Source organism: Pygocentrus nattereri, chromosome 10, assembly GCF_015220715.1.
Source record: "Pygocentrus nattereri isolate fPygNat1 chromosome 10, fPygNat1.pri, whole genome shotgun sequence".
NCBI lineage: Eukaryota > Metazoa > Chordata > Actinopteri > Characiformes > Serrasalmidae > Pygocentrus > Pygocentrus nattereri.
Genome location: NC_051220.1, coordinates 26199515 through 26223606, shown reverse-complemented (window position 1 = coordinate 26223606; position 24092 = coordinate 26199515). Strand labels below are relative to the sequence as shown.

The window sequence follows — 24092 nt, the reverse complement described above, 5'->3', positions numbered from 1 at the left end:
CCCATCTCTCTGCGTCCTCGCACAGACAAGCACGCGCCACGGAGCAAACACACGCGCATACTGCCAGCGCTGAGGGCCGCGGGGGCGCGCGCGCTACACACACACACACACACACACACACACACACACACACACACACACACACACACACACACACACACACACACTCTCTCTCTCTCTCTCTCTCTCTCTCTTTGTTTTCTGTTCTATCTATCTAAGCTAATGTGACGGGGTCCAAAAACCAGTCACGATGAAAATCTCATTATTTTCGTTTAAATCAGTAAAGTTTTACATTTTGAAAACATTTAAACAGAGAAAAGTTACGACAATTAAAATGAAAATGAAACATTCAAGATTCGGCACTATTTCCATTTCACTTCAAGTTTAAGCTAATTTGTGACGTCGACCATGTAAAGACATTTGTAGAAAATGTCAGGTTTGTTTTTATCTCGCTGACTGGTGTTCAGACTCTCAGGTGGATTTGATCTTCTCACCAGAACTTGTGGAGTTCACACTGCCAATGCGTCAATAGGCTGCCGTACCAAATAAGGACACTGTGAGGAGATCAGGCAAATGCCAATAGTTATATTCTCCTCACATCTTACGGACAAATGGTCTTTGCAAACATCTAAATACAAAGTCTCACACTCGCGCACAGCGTCACCAGAATGACATTAAAACGAAGAATCAGAGCGAGTGAAAGAGTGACAGCAGGAAAGCTGCAAACGGATTGGTCTGTAACTTGGAGTCGATCTGTAACTTGGGTAAGAATGACGTGGTGTAAAACCGCTACAGCTGTTTATATCAGCTCCTTATCCCAGTGCAGCACTTCTCTGTGTTCGGAGTGAAGCTCAGCTTCTCTCTCAGCCCTGTGAGTAAAAGCACGGAGTTCACCCATTCTCCTTTTAATTAGAGATAAAACCTCAACAATGAGCAGTTCAGGGTGTGTAAGGCTGCGAGGGTCGGGCCTAATGAAGGCACCGGTCTGTGTGTGTGTGTGTGTGATCAGCTCTGTGGCCGTCATACAGCAGCTTTATGCTAATGAGGGGAACAATACTCGCTCATGCCTGCAGATTCATTCAGTCCGAGCTTTCCCTAAAGACTCAGTCTCAGCTCCGCCCTGCAGCCACACGCCCACCACACTCACAAAGAGCTGAGGAGCACACTCTCACCGCACACACAGGTATTTCACGGGCAAAACTGGGGTTAAAATCTCAGCTTCTGTTGTTCAGTTCCCACACATTTCCAGAATATTCGCTATTTTGCATTGTTTTCCAAACAGCTATTTAAAAAGCATGTATGTGGCCGTTTAAAGAATTTAATGAGTTAATGAACGATTATGCTCGGTTTTTATTTGGATTTAAGCTAAACTATAACCCGTATGCTATGTGTTAAAAGGCCTGTCTCATGGAAAAGCGAAACTGTCTTGCGTTTTTGAGATAACAGTGTTTGATGTAAGGCGTAAACATTATTGTAGTTTTAAAGCTACTTTACACCATATAAAATACATCATATATAAATATATAAATAACTAAAACTGCGGCCGCATTTAAATCAGTGTAGGTACATCAGTGGCGCGCGCGTCTTTAAGTTGAAACGAATGCCGCCTTTGTTCAGGCGACAGAGGGAAGGAAATGAAGTTTGTATTATTGTAATGGGGAACTCAACGACAGGCCGGAGGAGACATTAAGCGGCTACGCGTTCATCCTCATTCTTCTGAAGGACTCTACACTCGCCGCAGTGATGATAAGATTCTGGCCTTGCGGTAAAATCGTCTTGCTGAAATATTCTGTGGTTAATCCCTGAGCTTGAGGCCCTTTAATGGTGCTGCTGTGCGCAGTGCGCTGACCTCCAGGTCGCCGCTCGTTGCCCCCAGCACGCGCCCGTCTTTGGGCCGCAGTGGCCGCGTGTGTCCCGTTTCACAGTGGAGAGGTCAATTTGCTTTTCAAACGCAAAAGGCCTGTGACGGCTGGGCAGACGCGGCTATTGTGTTCCGAGATGAGAGCCCTTCTTATTACTTATGTATGCGCGAGCCAGCTGATTGCTAAGTCGAGTTAAACTACCGAGACAGACACGTGCCCATTAAACAGCGGCCCGCGCGCAACAGCTCCGCTTATTTATAGAGCCGGTAAACTCAGAGTGTAATAAAGAGTGAAATGCACTGCGCTGCACTGTTCACGTACTGAAAACCTCTGAATGGGTCGATTTAAAGCGCCAGTGTTTTATAAGCAAACAAGCAAACAAACAAATAAGTAAATAAATCACTGTCATGTCGTTCAAATTGACCTAAAGTTATCAAGGTGGCAGGGCTTTTAAATGAATAGACAAACAAGCTAGTAAACAAGTGTTTGTTTTCTGCGTTAAAATCTACATTACAGTACTGTCTACATCACATTAAACTCTTACCTAAACAAATTGTTTTAGACCATTTCGGGCACGATATGTGTTATTTTGCTTGTAACAACACCATCTAACATGAGAATAAATTCAAACATCATTCACGCAGTGAAAATGTCATTTTCTTGTTTTCAAGAAAGTAATTCATATCTTTGTAGCTAGAGGGAAGAACAGACATTTGTTTCGAGATTTCTCGTGGACGCCCTCCATCATCGCATGATGCGTTAAATTCCATCAGCACACCTGAGTTCATTTGATTGATATAGTATTGATAAGCCAAGCCAGGTACACTGCAGGAAACACTACAGTACACCTACAGATAACAGTGGCCTTCCTCAAGGAAAGGTCTGGAAATGGATAAACGGTATGCATAAAATAACTATTTATATTCATGTTATCTGTGTTTATTCTGATATTGGTGTTATGTTTAAATATGAACATGAAAAAAGCTTTTAAGACTTCTCAGTGTTATATTTTCAAATATAGGCTAAGTAAACATAAATAAAGTCTAATTAAAAACAGAGAATAAAGGACATTTTTTGTGACTGTTGTTGTCTGAAGTGTTGTGTCCAGTCTGCGTTTGAGATGCAGCTCTCTGAGCCTCGCTGAGTGCGTGTTGCTCCTCCTGCGCTGAAAAGCAGCGGCGAGATGCGTCCCACCGCGGCTCCTCTTCAGGGAGGGGCTTGAGGGGGAATTAATGCAATAAAGCGCAGGTACATCTGCTCAGCAAATCGGCAGCTTTTCCTCTGTTGCCCCCCTTTCTCGCCTTCCCCCCGCCACCTCCTCCAAGCCCTCTTTCAACCCTCCCCCGGGCAATTCCACAGAGATCCTCTCCGCGCCTGATTGGACGAGGATGAAGCGGCGAGGGGCGAGAACAATAGCATCATCCCTCCTTAAAAAGAGTGCAGCTATGTACTGAGAGCGGAAAAAAACGAAACAACACACATACACACACAAACCAAAACATTGCTGGGGAGGGAGGTGGGAGGCAGACAGGCACACCCATATCCCTTCGAAGCAAAAGGTAGCGTCCGCAGCCCTGGATCACGCGCAGCCCGTGGCGTTTCCTCTCCAAGTGCCTTCGCTCGTGTCCGCCCAACGCCGCCATGCCCAAAGGCTTCCTGGTGAAGAGAAACAAGCGAGCGGCGCTCGTTTCCTACCGGATTCGCTGTGATGAGGATGCTCAAGCTGCCTGCGGCGCCTCGAACCCGGACATCGCCCCCACATCATCATCACCATCATCAGCATCATCAGCATCACCACCGTCTTCATCCTCCTCTCCACCGCCGCCAGTACTCGCAGCCCCGCCACAGCGGCTGCCTCCGTGTTTGTCGGAGGCGCCGCTTCACGCTCGCGCCGCGAACCCTCCGGTGCAGTTCGGCACCCCGGAAGTTGCGTGCCAGCCGCTGTACAGCCCCACGCGGCCCGTCAGCAAGGAGCACGACCGGACGCGCTACTTCGAGAGGAGTTTTAACCTGGGCTCGCCCATTTCCGCCGAGTCCTTCCCCTGCACCCCCGCCTCCCTCACCGGCCTGGACCACATCCTGTTCGCACCCGTGGACTTGAAGATCGGCACGAGCCGGAGCAGCCGGACAGGGAGCGCGAGCGGCAGCGGAGGTACCAAGCGGCTTCAAGCTGACGGCGCCGAGAGGAAGAGCAAAAGCAGCGCCAAGAAACCCAAAGCCATGCGCAAGCTCCACTTCGAGGACGAGGTGACCACGTCCCCGGTGCTGGGGCTGCGGATCAAAGAGGGGCCCGTGGAACCAAAGCCGCGCGCAGCCGGGGCGTCCTCGTCTTCATCCTCCTCAGGCAACGGCAAGCCGCTGGGCGAGTTCATCTGCCAGCTGTGCAAGGAAGAGTACGCGGACCCGTTCGCTCTGGCGCAGCACAAGTGCTCGCGCATCGTGCGGGTGGAGTACCGGTGCCCCGAGTGCGACAAAGTTTTCAGCTGCCCGGCCAACCTCGCTTCTCACCGCCGCTGGCACAAACCGCGCGCGCAGGCGCAAGCAGGCACCAAAGGTGACCCCTCCAAACCCCCAGCCGCCCTGCGAGCCTTTACCGTAGCCACCAAGGAGGCCAGTGGGGAGCTGGCGCGCGAGAGAGACTCCTCCTCTTCCGCCTCCTCCCCGCGGAGCCCCGAGGGGTTCGAGTCCGAGTCCGGCTCCGAGGACGGCCGCAGCGTCAAGAGCTTCAAACGGCACGCGCACAAACCCGCCAGAGCCGAGAGCCCGGACAGCGCAGCATCCTCCGGCGAGGACGCGCCCAGCCCGAGCGCGCCGAACGCGGCCGAGCGCCTTCTCTCGTGCCCCGTGTGCGGCGAGAGCGCGGCCGGCGGCGCGAGTCTGGAGCGCCACGTGCGCCTACTGCACGCAGCCCACGTGTTCCCTTGCAAACACTGTCCGGCCACTTTCTACAGCTCGCCGGGCCTCACCAGGCACGTCAACAAGTGCCACCCCACGGAGAAGAGGCAGGTAGTGCTGTTGCACGTGCCTGTGCGCCCCGCGTGCTGAAGAGTGAGTGAGCGAAACAGCGGCCTTTAATCCAAGACTCAAAAAAGGTCTCTATTCTCAGATTTTCCCACCACGCCGAGTAGCCTAAAGAAAAGTATTAGTTTGGTCGTGGAATGGTATTTTTCTATCCGTACTCTAGCTTCTAGACCTAAGAAAACGTCCGACTTCGGTGTACCTCCGTGAAAAAAGCCTCGAATTCACATGCTGTACGTCTCCCTCATCCGTAGCTTTAATCTATAGTGTGTGAACTGCAGGACGTGGGGGCTTTCTCCTCCGGGTGGGAGTCCCTTTAGCATATAGAGCCACAAATGCCTTTAGAGAACCACGTCAAACTCTCGCTGTACAACTGCCTTAAAAACTCGGTGTACTGATTGCTTTTTTGTTTTTTAAATCTTGAATGTCTGCACATATTTACGATTTGCTATCATTTTATGTAAAATGCCTAATATGTTTTAATCGTAATATTTTATTTATTTATGTATTTATTTATTATTTTCACCAGTTTCTTGTGAATGACTGAGTTAATTCGTGCGTCCTACTGTGTCCCATCTCGTAGCCAAAATGATTTCTTGTCGTCAGGTTTATGAGTTGTGTAGGCCTGTGTCTTCAGTGGTCTTTACAGTCTACTCAGCTCTTGTAAACGTGAAGCTCTTATAGATGCAATCCTTTTCTATGAACAGCTTATTTTCTTAAATGTTTGCTACTAGCGCTTTAAATGTCCCTGTTGTGTTGTCTACTGGAAAAATAAAAAAAAAATATTTTCAAAACGAAAGAGAACCTCATCGTGAATATTTCAACCTTAAACGAACATTTCGTTTTTCATGAGTGCATAGTGAACTTCAATCTTGACCATTTTTCCTCCTGATTAGTGTGTATCCTACCAGTTCACCTGTTTCAGGATGTTTTCATCACATTTACTGCCTACACTCATTTCAGTACTTTGTATCCTATGTAATTAGTCGTTTTATAGGTTCCCATACCTATAAAACGAGCTAAAATACTGATGAACAACAGAATAAAACTGGAAGTTAAATAAAAATGCATGTGACAAAAGCTTCAGTGTTTATTCTGGTGTCCAACTCATACAGCCACGTTTTGGTAATTTAGGAAGACCTAACTGACTTATTTAACTCTATTTGAACATAAATTTTTAAACTTAAACTCTATGGAGTTAAGAATGGTCTTGTCCTACAAAACTTCCATTTTTAGACAGATTTTGGTGTTAAGAGTTTGTCCACCTGTAAACATAGAAGAGGAGGCTGCTTTGCCTGCTGGACAGCAGAGGGTAGGCAGATGGGATGGGGGTCAGGTTACCCTCACTGCTCCCCAGGCTGCAGCCAAAGAGCAAGACAACCTCTAACCCCATCAACCCCCACCCCACCCACAGCCTGCTAACTTGCCAGTGCATGCCATCCTGGAGCTCAACACTGGCCTGACTATTTCAAACCCATGTAGCAGAGACAACATACAGAAACGACCCTTTAGCACAACCTTCCTCTGAGTTAGAGAAGAAGGTTAAAGGGTCCAGAAGATTCTAGGGAAATATGTTTGAAGCTCATTAATGTTAGGGTTTACAAACGGGATGACTGCTTACCAGAATTATTTTCCTGGAAGAAGATAGTCAGCGATTACCGCTTTCCTGAAACTAGAGGAGTCTGTTAACGATAGAACATTTGATCAAAATAGTTTATGTTCAAATAGCCACCTTAAATAAATTATTAATACCTAATCAGTAACTACAAACAACAATGTTCATACGCCACAATAATGTTTAATGCATTTTAAAATTACTAGCATATATATTTAATCAAATTGAATACATTAAGCTTATTAGTACCGGACAGCAATGATACATATGTGATATGCTGCTTGGTTAATATGTATTTATATATGAAATGCTGAAGGAGAAGCGGCTTAGAAAAATGTGTATGTATATGAAATGCAAACCCTAAGTCATTAAGGAAAATACACACCAAAAGAATCGAATAAACACTCCAAAGTGAATCTCAAATTGATTTAATGAAATGCTCAGATTTTCACATTTCTAGTAAAGATAGAATGATTACTTTTCCATTAAAAACAGTCTGATATGTTAACAAGTCATGATGAAATGTTCAAGCTTTTTTTTTTCCAACATCTTTTACAAAGATTATATTACAGGCATTAATATATTTATATCCTTCTGGATTTGGAGCCCTCACAAAAAGGACATAATGTACAAGGATAACAACTAAATGCAGAATAAACACAGCTGTCACTTCACTTGAGTTAGACCAGTCGCAGTAAGACACATCCCTGGCAAGGACCACATCAGCACCTTAAAACCAAACACTTATGAAACCTACAGAGAACCAAGACCAAACCTACTGGACATGAGAGAGAGAGAGTGAGAGAGAGTGAGAGAGTGAGAGTGAGAGAGTGAGTGAGAGAGTGAGTGAGAGTGAGATTTCACGATAGAGGCTGCTCACATGATGCAGTCCTCACAGTTCAGGAAAGCTACAAATGGGCAGGTGCAGTCGTGGCTAGGATTTGGGCTTGCATACATTGCATACATTCCTCGCAATTCTTCAAATTCTTCATTCAAAGCGGACTTAAAGACTCCTATATTCCTTATCAGTGCTTTGAGGAAAAAAAAACACAAAAAAAGAAAAAAACAACAGCAGAAGACAAAAGTTAAACACAGGAAGAAAGATGTACAAGTAAGGCAAAGTAGTGCAACATGTGTCTTGTTGCAGCTTGGGCGGAGCTTACAGAGCATGTAACACCTGGCCTCCATGGCAACTAGGCTGGGTCACTAAGGGAGCGGCAAGGGGAAGTGAGGGCGTTGGCAGCACCAGGAAAAGTGGATAGAGAAAGAATAATGAAAGAAAGAAAGAGACAAAAAGCAGAGATGCAGGGAGAGAGAAGGAAATACAGAAAAAGAAAAACAGAAAAAGACTAGAACAAATAGTTATGAAAAAAGACAAAAAAATGAAAGAAAAATGTAAAAAAGAAAGAAAGAAAAATGTAAAAAAAGACGAAGTAAATTAAAGATAAACAACAGGAAAATGATAAAAAATGGAAAAATGAAAAGACAAAGGAAAAACAAAAGAAACAAATGGAAAAGATAATAAAAAGAATAATAAAAAGAAAGAAAGAAACAAGCAAACACCAAAGTGTGAGTTTATGAGAGAAAAGCGCTGGCATGTGCCCCATTTCCCTGCTGCTATGGTGGAGGGTACTCAGTATGGCAGGAGAATGAAGAGGAGCAGGTGGAGGAGCACTGCTATCCAGACATCTAATCAGAGACGAGCGCTCTCATGCAGCACCGCAATGTATGGGAGCTTCACTAAAGCCCTCTGCTCTGCAGTCAAATGGACAAGCGAGAGCACACTCTTCTCCAGCACAGCAGCCATGGAAGATATAAGAACAGGGACAAAGAGTGTCTGACTACAGCCAGTCAGCAATGAGGTGAAATATGGACAGGTATTGCACAGGCACTGTGTTAAGCTATTACAAGCCCCATAAAATACATACACACATACACATTCACACACACGCACTCACACAAGTGCATGGAGTTAAGATTCACCTGAGGCTCCGGTGGCAATTTCATTTAGCATGTAGTCAGGCATACATCATATTATAATGGCAGATATTATTATGTATTTACAGTAAGAAACCAAACAAAAACAAAAGCAAACCTTATCAAATAAAACAAAGCAATATACATCAAAAGCATTAAAGAAGAAAAGCAAAGAACAGCTCTAAACTATCACCATCAGTGAGTGCAGATACACCACTGTAGGAAACATTGGAATGTCATAGTAGCATTACGAGACAAAAACAGGACTTGTTCAATTTACAGATTATGAATTATGGATTATGAAGATTTATCCAACACATTGACATAACACAACACAACACAGTTACAGATGGAGAAGTTTCAACCCAGCATAGCTGCATAAATCACAAATAAAATAATTACTCCAGCCATTTAAAAGGAAAAGAGAGCACAAAAACAAAAACAACAACAAAAAAAACAACAAAAAACAAACAAAAAAACAAAACAAAACAAAAATAAAACAGACCATTTCAACTCATTTCATTTCAACTCATCCCATCTTAATAAGAAAGATCAAACAGATTGTCCACTCAGACATGCACTTAGTATTAAAGTGGGCTATTTTTTTATTATTATTATTATTATTTTTTTTTTTAAAGAAGTAGGCTCAACTTTAGTCTAGGACTTCAACAACCACATGTCGATGATTTTCTGGGCTTAAGAACATGTGAACCATGCTGAACTTGGTAATATGATGACTGAACTCTGCTTATGGCTGGTGCATGTGAGTCAATTTCCTCTGTAACGTCTGAAGTTCTCATAAATCTCAAATGCAGCTTTTATGAATGACCACTCAAGGAGAATATCAGCAAAATGACCTAAGACAGAAGCCCTGCCTCACCACTGCTTCCTACTACAGGGAAAGACTGAATGGGGGTCAGTGTAGAGAATTCAGTACCCTGTCCTTAATGGCTGTGACATTTGTCAACTTTTCAGTGTTTAAGACATTTGGAGCTTCAGTTTAAAGGGTATTCACATCCTGTTATGTCAAGGAACACATCATGGAAGTATTGTGAAAAGGTTGCAGCTTATAGCAGTAATAGCTGAATAGCTGCATCAGGTTAGAGAACAAACAGTAAACAAACAATGAAGGGAGGATGACTGACACTATGGTTAAACCTCCATGCCTCCAGAGATGTGTTTCTACATTAAGTCCAGCAGTTCAAAGTGCTTCAGACCAATGCTGTTACTAATCGCTATGATTTTCATATTTCATATTCTTGATTTCAGAATAAACATTCATAGACGTCAGTTTAAGTTTCTCATTTAGTTTGCCTTACAGTTTTGCTCCAGCCAAAACAATAATGCTACTGGCAAACCAAACAGAGTTCTCTAACTGAAAGTGCAATTGGAAATAACTCTCAGCCTTGGCGAAACACCGCAATAGTGTGATCTCAGAATCATCTCCCAATGCTAGCAAAAGGTCAATCAAAAACGGCAGCAGATTTCAATGAAAAATGTATGTACAAACTAGAAGAACAAAATTCCAGTTTCAAGTGACACATAGAAGAAGAAGAAGAAAAAAAAAAGAAAATGAAAAGAAAAACACAGACAGGCATACATTCATACATACATTCACTTCCACACATGCAGTACAGTTGAAGTACACTGCAGTCTGAAGGGGCTTAGTGAAGTGGTTATTGGCATAAGGTGGAGCTCAGTTGGAGGATTTGCTGATGGCGCTGGCCGAGCGGCGGAGTTTTCCGGAAACACGGTTTTTGGAGGCGCGGGGCAGGGTGGGAGAAACCTGCTCAGTGGACTCGCTGGTTGTCACAGTAACGCTGAGTTCAGCGCTTGTGCTGCCTCTGAGAGAGCCTGAGAAACAGCAAGCAACAGGAAAAACATCAGTCTCGGTGCTATGACTGAGGGTCAGCTGACACATGCTAGTGTGGTAATGCCACTGTTGGGTGACTGCATGCCAAGACTGCTTTGGAAGTCTCTAAAAGTTACAGACCAACCAAAACAAGTCACTGTAAGTCTTACTTATATGATTTAGGCTGAGGTCTGGCCTCAGCCCTTAAATCTGTTTGAATGAATGAATGACATAAATAAATAAATGCAGGTCATATCATGGATTTCCATGAAATATTTAAGGACTTCCATTTAAGTCTATTAAAAAAGTCTATTCCAAATATTTATAATTTTGCATTTATATCCAGTTAATATTTCAACTTAGTTAATTCAATCAAGCTGTTAAATTCAGTTCAGATGATATTTAGAGCATGCATGCTTTTCATCAATTCAGAACTAAAAAAACATAATTTTACATGGGTTCCTGAACTAAACTGACCTTTCTGCTTTCATAGAAATCCAAGATGTGACCTGCTAGGCCCTACGTGATTAGGTGGAAAGACCCTAAATTTTGAGGAAATGGTGCTGCTTGGTTTAAGAAGTCACATTAAGTCATTACAAATCTCTGAATTCACAATATTTCCATTAGTTTCTGTAATTTATGTTCTGCACCAAAAATCTGTCCATGTATTTGGGCACTGTTAAGTTGAACTCAAAACTGAAGAACCAAAATAAGAGAAATTCAGTATAAAACAGTTGATCTCACTGCCCATCTTCTTGAAGACTTGAATTTGAAAAGGCTTTCTGCTTTGTAAAGATGGCATCTGCCTGGCTATTTCCTTTCTGTCTTTCTTTTCTGCCATTTTCTCTTTTTTTCTTTCATGGGCATCTCGAGTTACGGAGAGCAGATGGTGTGGGGAGCATGCACTCAGTGGAGTCCACAGACTCCCTGCCCTCCACTCTAGGGCTTCTCTGAGAGAGGGGGAGGAGAGCCAGAACAACGGTCCCTCTGCATCTTGAAAGGATGAAGGGAGGAGTGCATGAGTGTGGGGAGGTGCTCCTTCCAGGCATCATCCACACACAATCTCTGTTAAAGTTGCCAAGCTCACAGGATGCCAGCAGTGAGGATGGAGATTCATCTAGAAGTCTCTACTGAGGCATGTGTGGAGTGCTCCTTTGTAACTCTGGAAAGTTTATGCACTATGCTCAATAATCCTGTCCCTTGCTATTCTTTACATCACTATATGGATTTCTTCCATTACTCTATCATAGTGATTATCTCAGCAGGACAAAATCTAGAAGAATATAAAGGGCTTCCTGAGGTCCTGAAGGACAGTGGTCACTCAATTTCTACTTGGTTCTTGTTTAAGTACAGATTTAATATTTTTAATAAACCTATTCCATTACATTTAAATACAAAGCAGAGCAGTAAATAGAAGCAAAGAAATACAAACATTCTTTTGAGATATGCAGTGCACTGTACTTTTGCAGAAAGAGACAGAAAGAGAGAGACACATAGAGAGAGAAACCGAGCGAGAGACACAGAGTGAGTGGAAAATGTGCAAAAGATTGAGTGAGAAAAAAAGAGAGTGAGAGTGAAAGTGAATGCAGAGGTAGAGAGACTGATAATATGGAGAAAGGAGAAAGAGACTTAGTAAAAGAGAGAGACTCAGAATAAGAAAACTCAGAGAGAGGGAGAGAATGGGTGAGACATTCAGTGAGAAAAGTGTGGAGACAGGAAGAGAGACAGACAGAGAGACAGAGCTACTCAGAGAGAGGAGGATAAAACTCGAGTAAAATGGGCTTCATCCCTATTGGCTCCCAGCAGCAATCCAAACAAAGCGTAAGTGACAAAGACATTTTCCAGTAGGGCAGGTGTTAGTGTCAGATGTGGCCCCAGGCAAACAGGCACACGCGCAAAAGGACAAAAAACAGAAAGGGGGGGGGGGTGAAAAAAAAGGAGAGGATAAAGCAGAGACATGCCAGAGAGGAGGAGAGAGAAGAACGCAATGAGTGTACCCATACCATACATGCTGCTACTGTGTTACAATTGGTCCAGCCGTGCGTTTCTCTCAATAATCTGACCAATCTAATAATAGCCAGCCCCAAAACAATTCTCTCTCTGTATTCATTTAAAAACCTCTGGGCAAATGCAGCTCATTAGTGAAATAAAGTAGGAAAGATGAGTAGACCAGCCAAAAAAAAAAAAAAAAAAAAAAAAAAATAAAAAAAAAAAAAAAGAAATGTAGAGAGGGCAGGGGGTTTCTGTGGCAGTACACAAGGTTCCAGTCAAGCGAACTCTTACCTTCATTACTGAACTGACACCTGTAACATTTCTAATCTATAAAAGGAGAGAAGACAATAGAGCAACACGTAAGACGCACACAACATTATAGGGTCATAGGAACAGGGGATTGTGCGTGAGTGTGTATATTTTAGTTTGGGGAGGTGTAGGAAAAATGAGGGCAGGAAGAAGGAGCAGAGGAAGAAGTGAGGGAGAAAAGGTGCTGAGGGATGTGGGCTGAAAAAGCTTGCGTGTCACTGTGATGTGTTAGTAGTTTCTCCTGTGAATAAAAGTAGGACACGACCAAAAAAAAAAAAAAAAAACCAAACCAAAAAAAAAAAAAACACACACATAGATAGACAAAGGTGCTAAAAACAGAACAGAGCTGTCAATTGTTATGAAACACAGAAAGAAAAGCATGTTTCCTGTGTAGTCTTTTCAGTCTATCCTAGTTCAACATGAAAAAATGACAGGATATTCAAAATGAATAGTGTGGACAGAGCGAGGAGACAGACACTGTAGTCTGTGAGCTGCTGCATAGAGATGGAAACATACCTATCTATAATACTGTCAAATGACATTTTATTTGGAGCTCAACACACATTATAGCTTCAATCAAACCAGAAAATAAAGCAACAAGTATGATAATATGTCCTGAGTAAATCTTGGCCTGCTGGGGTTCACTGATTCATTGATTAGGTAAAGGTTCATTGCGGCATTGTGTCTTCATGGCCATCATTCATCACTCCGTAACTGTATTCTTCACTATGCTCAATATTAAAAATGCAATCCTCTGAACACTTCAGTCCAAATCAAAAGGTACTAGGATCTATGCACAGACCACACAAAATGGGAGGAGGGGTTCACATATTTAAGCTTTTTCAGATAAATAATGCAATACTCCCCAACTGAAGGAATGTACTGCTGTGTAATGTGTTTAATTCTGTGCTACATGCCATAGACAGTACTATGTGTGTTGTACCATGTGTGTAATGTGATTGTACCTGCCTATTTTTGTCTATCCCTACATGGTCATGTCTGTCACATCTATCACTTGTCATGTATAACATGGTCTTAGTCTTAGTCAGTGCAACCTATAAATTTGTGACTGTCCACTGTTTAACGGGCTGGCTAAAGGTCTAGTACCTGAGCACAAGAAATAAAACAATTCTTCAGACATATGGCTGCTCCCTTGTTTGTGGAGGGCTTGGTTTCTTCACAACAGAGTTAATGATCACTGTAGCAATGGAAAAGATGCCTTCCGTAATATCAGTATTACAAAGGTATATATCATGATAACAAGTAAAAAATGGATGGATGGAATTAAAAATGCCATTGTGAAGGCCTACTCACTGGTTTAAAGATAAAAATAAATAATAAAAAATAACAAATAAAACGTCAACCTGTCACTGTGATTAGACAAATTAATCACTTTTTCAAACCTGAGTAAAGGTAAACAGTTGTGACCAGGCTTCCTCATGAGATTTAGTCATTTCTGTTTTTGTAAACATTTTTGCATTTTTAAATCATTAAGAAAAAGATCATTCAGATGTCATTCAGAGCCACATTTTTTACAATGTTACTGTACAATATTGACAGGAACCTGATGTCTGTTGCATTTAATGTCTCTAAAAGCTACCTCACAAAGACACTACATGAACTGACTGTGAACACGTTATCTAATGACATTTTTTTACGATAGTTTTAAGACAAGGTTTTGGCCAAAAAAAGGTGGGCAAAAAAGTACCCCCCCTCAAAGAAAAATAATTTTGTAAAAAACAGAAACAAAATAAAAACTTAAAAGAAATGTAGCTTCACTACACTGATAGAAATAAGATTCTGTGCATGCACATTTTTTTGTTCATCAAGGTACAAACATTGTAAATCCGCCCTCAAAGGTACAACAGTGGTTTTAAGGTCCAACTGTATACCTTCGATACGTTTTTCCCCAGGTGAAAAGTATATATTTGTATAATTTTGTAATCTGATGTTTTAAAACAGATCAGTAAAGCACTGGTTTGACAGTAATTACAGACAGCTTGTTTGTAAAATCAAAAGGAAATTCCAAAGTTGTATACACAATGGCTGCAGGTGTCTACTGAATTCATAGTTTCACAGCTGAGAGTACATGCAGGGTCAACCAAACTGGACCGCACTTGAAGGAAAGAGGAGGCTGGAGGGTGGGGGGGGCACAGGGGTGACATGCCTAAGTGAAGAAATGGGAAAAAAGTCTTACACTCCAGTTTAGCCCAAGAGTACTCCGTGTCCCAAACCATGCCTGGCCAACGCCTGCCTGCTGTCGTGGATGAGATATTAGTGAAGAATGGAGCAAGGACACACACACACACACACACACACACACACACACACACACACACACACACACACACACACACACACTACTACACATTTGCAGAAAGGCTGACATTAATAGCCCTTTCAGGAGGTATAATAAGAAGAGAATCGTTCTGTGGAAGCTGTGATGGTCTTTTGCAAAGCCCTGGCATTAAAGCTAAAAACACTCTCAACCACATATTCCTCTTTTTATACATTAACAATCATAAATAAATAATAACTCACTGCTAAAACCCATTTCCCTTTACAAGAATTTAGTATGGCAAGGAGATCCACAAGCAGCTAAAGTATTGTGCAAAAGTCAGAGTTGACCCTTAATTTATTTAATTTCCTGTCAAAATAACAATAAAGAACAAGGTCATTCTAAAACACACAAATTCATTTTTCCAGATAATCTACTTGCATCAGGAAGAGGAAAGTCAAAGATGAGTGAAAAAAAACAACTTCCAAAACTTTTCAAAAACTGATCAAAAATATATAGGGAAAACAGAACTAACAACTGTGCAAGACCTGGTAAACCACCAAAGCTGTCCCCATCAGATATGCAGTACTTAAAGCTTTCATCCATGGGTGGCTCTGTCCAACATTTCACCTTACAATGTCAAACTCAATGTTATGAAAGGATGTGTAGCTGTCAAGAAGCCTTTATTAAGAAAAGGAAATCGCTTGGAAGGCACCAGAAAAATACTAGGAAGGCACTAGAACACCAAAATACAGACACCTGTGATGTTTTTTAATGACTGATAGATTTAATTAGCATGTTTAGCTGGGATTATTTGGATTGTGAGAAGCAAAAAATGCCTCAGAAGTTTGGAGGTGTGGAAAAATATTGAGGAGGGTCTGGCTGTAACTCTTAGCCTTACAAGCACTGCCAGCCTATTGATGATGTGAGTGCACGCTCTGCCACGACAGTGTTTTTGTCGGTTATATGAGGAAAAACCATGAACTATGTACTGCAGGGCAACAAGAGCTACACGGAATGTATATTAACGTTGTTGTACTTAAAATATAGTTAAATATGGAAACTTTCAAAATAAAACTTACCACAATGATGAGGCATGAATGTCAAAAGGGCTACTGGTGAAACTCAAGAAAGCCATGCAGAAGACGATTAGAACAGTTTATCAAAAACTGTAATATTTATTAAAAGAGAACCTTTTTAGGAGTTGCGACAAATACAATCAACGTAGTACTGATTACTTTTGCCGTCTTGTCAACAGGAACATTAGGAATAAAACTTGATGGTTGTGCTTCCTAAAGGGAACTGGATTGATTGATGGTTGTCGTTATAGGCCTTTAGGACTCTGATATCAACCCATCAGGAAAACACAGAATAGCATTACCGACTACTGAAAACCACCAGGAACCAACAGACACTTCTAATGGATTCTATGATCTTTTTCTAACAGGGAGGTACATTAACTGTAACTAACAGCTGTGTTATGAACGAAAAATGGATTAAGTGATGATATCAAATCAAATCAAATCAAATTTATTTATATAGCGCTTTTTACAACTGATGTTGTCACAAAGCAGCTTTACAAAAATGGGAATCACAGCACAGAGAATCAGACAAAACACTGAACATAATATACAGAATATACAGAACCCCCGTGAGCGCTGAGGCAAGGAAAAACTCCCTCAGAGCTGGAGGAGGAAGAAACCTCGGGAGGACCAAGACTCACATCTAAAGGGGGGACCATCCTACCACTGGTCAGACAACTTATAAGTTAAACATTGAAAAGTCAATTTTACATGATATCCCTAAACAGAAGCAGCCAAAGGTTACCGTGCCATTGGGCTGCTTCTGCTGTAGTGGCAGAGAGTGCATGTGATGTCCCTGGGGCTGAAAGTGTATGTCTCCAGCCAGACTCTATTGGGAAAATATCTCTGCAGATCACTTTAAAGAACTGAAAGCAAGCCTCCAGAAAAGAATGGAGGCTGTTATAAAGGCAAAATGTGGACAGACTAAATACTGAAAAAAATGATATTCCAATTCAATAGTTTTTCTGTAATTTTATGTGAAATATATTTTCTGCTTGTTTTCTACATGGTTTCTGACTTTTGCACAGTACTGCATGATGGTGGCACATTTGTTTGGCGGTTGTTCGTGTTGGTGAATCTCAACCAACAACCATTGTTGTTTCTTCCTAAATTCAAATGACATATGTTTCTGAACCAATATTTTTACAGAATAATTCTGAAAATCGCTGGAGAAAATGAGAGAGAGAGAGAGAGAGAGAGAGAGAGAGAGATTTCCAAACAAGACAAAATTATTTGCACAAGCATAACTGACCACAAATTCCCCTCAGAAAAGCCAGTTCCATTAAACCTCGATTACACTACAAAACATTTTCATTTTTTAGCCCCGGTGCAGCATTATGTTCAACAAATCCTTGTCTTCAGCAATAACAAAGGGCCAATGGTTGTTTGCAATCTGACTAGAGGCCCCCCAAGGCAGATGAATGTGATGTGTGTAAAAACGCTCAGCCTGGTGAGCTGTCTCGCAGCCGTGGCCTAGAATGAGAGTCCTCCAGCACTAAGGCTTAGACAGGACAGGCAGTGGGTTTTCCCCCCTCTTTATGGGCGTATCTTAGAGCTGTTTAGTATTCAGCTTTGTGATAGGTCAACAGAGGTCACTGTGGTGAATTTCAATACCTCTTCAGGAAATAAAGGGGGCGTCGCTATGGAAATAGACTCCAGTGACGCCCTGCTTCAGTTAGGCTGTTTATCGGACACCCCTTCTGTAACACGCTTACGATACAGAACAGTCATGAAGGCATTTGAAGGTATTTGTATGTAACAATGCTGATTTATGCAAACATGGAAAAAAATAAAAGAAAAATGTATTACTCAAAATGACAAGAGTAACATTTTGTTGTGCATCATTACTAGTGCACTTTCATGTGCAATTGATCAACTGTGTTCTGTTTCTTTTCTCTCTGCTATAGGGACAGGATATAGGATTTTTATAGGATATAGGGTTTTTTTTTTTTTTATAGGTTATTTTTTTCTAACACACTCATTAAGTTTCCCTCTGCTTTAAACCAATAAGTATCATATGTCATATTAATTTTGCACTTTTAGGAGAGTGTGGTTGGACCCAAGTGCAGTTCTTTCACACCTCTCCTGGTGTACAGACTTAACCTAGGCCTGCTGTATCCTAGCTGACGATACATCTTCAATATCATCTGGCACTCTTTTCTCCTTTGCATCTGCTGCACATGCACAACACAGTAATGAACACTAAACTACTGTAAACACTGGCTTTAAGACACTGCTCCTGCTACCAGCTACTACAACAGCTGTAAACAAATCATTCACACCACTGTACCCAACAGCCTACACATTTTAACAACTGGCCAAGCACAATTTGAAAATTTACCTCTTGGTCTAACTCAGAGCCATTTATACAGTGGGCTCTGAGACCACTGAAAGTCTGAGACCACTTAGATAACATTGAATTTTCCTGGAATTCCAAACATAGAAATAAACAACCGAATGTTTTAGAATTCTGAAAATTCTAAGACACAGAAAAGCTAAAGAAATAGTAAAATGAAGATGAAATAAAGATGAAGGTTCTGCAATATTTTCTGGTCATTTTTCAAATTGAAAGAAATTTGTGGCACTGACCATGTCAAAGGACATTTTTTCAACATTTCATTTTTTAATTTTATTTTCCTCCTCAACTCATTAATAACATTTATGTGGTTTTATGCACCAAAAACAGTTAAGACAGATAAGCAGTAATGAATTTTTACAAGAACCATTTTCCAAGATGTGTTTACCATGTTACCATGCTTTTACACATGACATATCTAAATGAACTCTGTTCTGATTGGCTGTTCTGATAAATAGGTAGTTCAGGCTGCTTATAACATCAGTGTGAAGGGGCAGGGTTAAACTGCTGTGGTCTGAATAGGGGGATATATGTAAATGTGTTTGGTTTTCATGACATCACAAACAGATTTCTAGTCAAGCTGTTTACAGCTTAGTTTGCATATATGGCTCATATATGTTTGGGGAGTGAATGAAACTGTAAGAATACTAAATACTACATCAAACTCTTTTATCTAAAATAAATAAGTAAATGAATAAAAAAAATAAAAAAAGAGGCTTTTGCCCAAACCTGAGAAGCCCAAGTGACAGTGAGTGCTGTCATTGAAGCAAAAAGGGGGATATACTTACCAAATACCAAAGAAATTAACTTTTCAAGTTAAAGATTTGACATTTCACTCAAATTGTTATGATTACAATATAATGTGTACAAAAAATTATTCTATTACATTAGAAAAGTAAAAATAAAAGCAAAAGCAAAACAGAAACATTTTTTAATGAATAGTCATACTTTTTGACTATATTAAGCACATAGTCTTTTTAAAATTATTTTTTACTAAATTATTAAAATCAAATGACATGAAACATATCAGCAGTATGGAATAAGTAATTAAACTAATTTGGATGCGCAGGCCATACCATTTTTGAGATTTCATGTAGTCCCCTTGCCAGGTGCTTATCATTTTTTCCCAGTCACTTGCAGGACTTAGCTAGGCCCTCATATGCTTTAACTTAAAGCCTAACAGAGAAACATGTATGCAAGGTGTGGTCTCAGCTTTGGGCAAAGATGCATGATTACATTTTTACGTTTTATTAAATCAACAGCCGAACAATTAAAGCCTGATGCAGTCAATGCAGTTTCACTAAACATTAAAAGCAATTGGTAGTACTTGTACATGGCAGAATAAACTGTATTTTTTGAAGGTATGATCCGATAAAGAGCAAAAACAGTATCTCAAATTCTACATCATTCAATTAACTGCAGAGATGTCACATTACAGGCTGCATGTCTGCCTTTCATTGTGTAAAAGAAAAATAAAAGTGCAGTATTTGACAGGAGGGTGTCTTTAAAAGTGAAATCTGACTGTGTAAAGAAACAGGTTTACTCTGACACTTAACAGGGACAGTTCGACAATATGCTAACACGGCTAAGAATGATATACTAATGTTGTCAGAGAGCATATTATCAGTACAGTAAATCATTCACTGTTAGCCACATCAGCCCTGTGTGGGTGGATTTATCCCTTTAAGGCAGCTGCACTGCAGGGATGCACCGTCCTTGCAATAGAGAGGAGAAGGCCAAAGAGCAGGATGGAGAAGCAGCAGAAAGGAGAGAGGTGCAGTCAGGACAGGGTATGAATCAGAGGACTGTGTGACAGAGGGCGCTTACCTGTACCACTCATCGGGTAGTAGGTGGGGGAGGGTGAGAAGACCTGGGCAGCAAAATCCTCAAACATCATGTTCTCCTTGTGGTTCAAAATGATGGCCTCCAGATAGAGAGCCCGCTCCTCATAGCTTGGAGACAGCTTGTTAAGGAAAATAAGTCATGATGAAGCTCATTCAAATGTTTAGCAACAACAAGGAAAAAGGGCTGGGGCTGATTGGGGCTGATTACGCAAGATTCACAGCTACAAATAGGGTTTTATGGACTCACACAAGATCTTACACACTAGCTCTTACATTCATATTCAGTCATGGCACACACTTTTATCCAAAATTACTTACAAGAGAGACAGGTACTATGGATAAGCATGGGTGATTGAGTACTCAATTAACTCTTAGAGGAGCCAGTATTCGAAGACTGAAATAACTACTTGGGTTTTATCATGGCAAGAAGGAGAAAACATATAGACTGACAATTCAGTAAATTTTATACAGCCAATTTTATGTTTATCAGGACAGTAAAATATGACTGTTTTGCTCTGTATTTGTAAGGGAGTATATGAAACAAGTACCTGAATGTAAGCATAATGCCAGGGACAAGTAATTACAAACAAGCCTGAGAACGCTGCATACACTGCAAAACAGCATATACCAGCATGGCTGGCCATTAACAAATCTGTCAGCATATTGTAGCTCTCACTGCTTTTAAACGAGACAGAATCTGCCCACAAATTGTGGGCATTATTTTCCAGCTGTTGTTGGCCACAGCTAGGCCGTACACATGCAGAGCTTTCTCTAACAGCTAATTCGCTACCCAGCTCTCTTTTCACTCTCATACATACACATACACATATACACACACACACACACACACACACAGTATGGGTGGCTTCTATCCCCGCCCTCTATAATAAGGGTTGTTAGCAAAATGAAGCCAGTGAATATATGCTGAAGAACACATGAAAAACTAACATGTAAACATGGTGGTATGCTGGTATGATGACCAGACGTCTGTGCTGTTATTTCCAGCAGGGAAGGCAGAGAGAATGTGCAGCTGGATCCAGTGCATCTTTTTCAATAACTAGGCCAACTACTCTAGCTGGTGTTAGCTAGGTCCACAAACAGTGAAAACATATTTGGAGAAAAACACCACTTACAGGAAGAAATGCTGTGCCAGTTAGCTTTGTTAGCTCATTAGCTCTTCTGAAGAAGCAGTCAATGTTATATGTCCAACAGGAAATCCTAAAGTCACATTTCGCTTGGCTATTTTTGAATAATGTCACTCAAACATATATTTATGTGTGGACAACACTAGTCCAGCCATGTAAGAAGCAATTATTGATTTCACCAATGCTGTCCGAAGGCAGCTTTTTTTTTCTCCCCATTATTATTCTTTTTTTTTAAGTGTGTAAGTACAAATCAACAATCAACTAGTTTTGATTATGTTGGTGGGAATTCTCCACTGGAAAAAAATATTTAATTCTAAGAATAAGCTTAATCTGTGTCTTTCACTCTAAAACTAAAATCCACCCTTCATTTCCATTTCATCCCTCTCCCCTCAGCAGCCACAGTTTGTCTCTGACCTTTCCCTGGCAGGGCTGAAAGCATTAGAAATTCTAAGCAGCATGTATGCTCATCTGGCAATGTTCCACTTTAAGCTGGCCAGCTGTGTTAAAAGAATGGCACAAATAAAAGAACAGCAAACCATAATTGTCTATTATGGTCTTAGTCTTTGCAAATTTTTCTTACAGAAAAAAGTGCCACTAAGACCATCATATACATGTGCATTTTACTTTAGGCATGGCTTTACAATGACAGTTGTTTTTTGTCATTTTTCACCTTTCTAGACTGGAAGTATAGTGCCTGGTCATGAGGCAGAGACAGGGAGAGTGAAAGAGAGCAATAGAAAGATGGAGAATCTTGTTTTCCGCTAATGAAATTTAATCAAGCTCTTGCTCTTGCAGCCACTGGTCTCTGAGTCATTCCAGACATGAGCTGAGCGCCTACATTTACAGCGAGAGAGACAGTTAACCGTCCAAACAAACGGAGGAGCAGGTGTTTCTGTTGGGCCTCAACATGAACTGCTACCACATTCAGCCTGCCCACTCTTCTCCTCCATCCTCGCTCAACTCTCACTCACAGCCATGCTACAATTGGGGAAGTGATCATTTACACCACCTCATACGGTAAAGAACAGTGTATACATTTGTCACTTCCAGTTTGTGTCCAAATGAAACTGAAAGACATTTTCACAATACACATTGTTTTTCTGAGGTTTAATAAGTTCAAGCACACACATGCATCAGTAGTACCATATGTCATTCCAACTATGAGAACATTTTTATTTATTCAACAATTTATTCACAAAGTGGACTGCACTGTACTCGGGTCAATCAGGGCAGCACTGGGATTTCAACTAGTGGTCTTCTGGAAATAAAGTAAAACCTTAAAACAGCTATGCTATTTGGTATAGCTTCTAAATGTCTTTTTAGTTGCACATGTAGATGTTCAGTGTCCTAGAATAACCATTAAACAGATTAAATTTTTTTTCATATCAAAATCACAATTTGAAAGTTTTTACATATTAACACAAAGCTCAGGATTTGTCTGTAGATGAGTTAAAGCAACCAGAAGCAATATAACTCCCATGTGCTGTGTATATGACAGCATATCCGCAACTAACTGGCAGACTGTCACACTACATTCGGTGTACAAGTCCCAAGTGAGCAATAAAGGACAAGTTGCACTTCTTAGCTGAAAAAATGGCCCCTTTATAGAAAATATTAACAGTTTAAATCTCATGGCAGAAAAACTGCAATTACCCATTTTCCAAAATCATTCAGCTCTATGATACACTACATGATACACTCAGCATGACATAATTTATCATGATAAGGATATCATAGTCATACGGCCCACACCAAAGCTGAGTGGTACACTATCAATATGCATGGATGTGTGTCTGTGGCCATGGCTGGGCGCTGCTGATGACTCTGTACTCTAATGACTCGGCTGCTGGAGTGCAGGCTGGGGCTGTCCACACGCCTGCCTGCTACATTTCTGAAGGGCCCCACTGATGCCATTCCCAACTCATTAGGGAGGCTGCTTACGCCGCCAGGAGCTAGGCTGTTGCCAAGGCCCCTGCACTCTATCATGACCATGCTGCCTGTCACACACGCCTCAGAGTGTGCAAGTGTGTGTATGTGCGCATATTGTGTGTGTGTGAGTGTGTGTGCGCCACGTGCCGGCGCAGCAGGGGCTGAGGCAGCCGTGACAAATTGTTGAAAAGGTCTGTCTGAACCCAGCACTGACAAGCACCTGAGCCTGAGGGCTGGACACAGGGAGAGAGCAATCTGCTCTACTCCTGCTTTCTTTTACTCCTCATCCCTCCATCACCATGCAGAGAAAAGGGGAGGGGGTATGAGTAATAAAAACTGCCAGATATCTGCAAGAAAAAAGACCACATCCAATATTATCTTTGAATAAGCTTAAGCAGCATGGTCTTGACCAGCTGAGCCTTAGCACGGTTGTGAGCACAGTCTTATCATTTCTGACTTTTACAAGGACTTCTAAAACACTGCTGGCTTAGCTGCTATGGCAACTTGGGTCATATTACAGTAATGGGTCACTTCCTTTTATTCCTTTTATTGGGATGATAAGGAAAAACAACTAAGGAATAACTGCATAATATAGACAAAGCTAGACCTAAACTTAAGTTGGAAAAGGACAAAGTGCACAGAGAATGAGACAAAAAAAGAAAACAAACATGTAAGCAAGAGGGAAAAAATGGCAGAACAAATAAAGAGTAAAAGAGTAATAAAAGAAAGTGGGGAATGTGAATAGGAATAAGGCAGAGGGATAATAACCCTGATCTCACTAGGTCAACACAGCCATATGGCGCTCCATTATCGGCTATGCAGATGACTCAAGC

At 41.4% G+C, this 24092-nt stretch overlaps 2 protein-coding genes across 3 annotated transcripts in view; one reads left to right on the top strand and one right to left on the bottom strand.

The window, feature by feature from the left end:
• Window positions 1–3176: 3176 nt before the first annotated feature.
• Window positions 3177–5950, top strand: insm1b (insulinoma-associated 1b). Its single transcript, XM_017699727.2, has one exon. The coding sequence runs from the start codon at window positions 3504–3506 to the stop codon at window positions 4905–4907; it is 1404 nt and encodes a 467-aa protein (XP_017555216.1). The 5' UTR covers window positions 3177–3503; the 3' UTR covers window positions 4908–5950.
• Window positions 5951–7958: 2008 nt separating this feature from the next.
• Window positions 7959–24092, bottom strand: part of ralgapa2 (Ral GTPase activating protein catalytic subunit alpha 2) — a 137130-nt gene continuing 120996 nt past the window's right edge. For both annotated transcript variants that reach the window (XM_037542061.1, XM_037542060.1), the window contains 3 exons: window positions 20169–20293; window positions 14823–14882; window positions 7959–10326 (listed from right to left, as the gene is read on the bottom strand). In XM_037542061.1, the coding sequence (XP_037397958.1) occupies window positions 10169–10326; window positions 14823–14882; window positions 20169–20293 (343 nt within the window). In that variant the 3' untranslated portion in view covers window positions 7959–10168. The remainder of the gene's footprint in view (window positions 10327–14822; window positions 14883–20168; window positions 20294–24092) is intronic.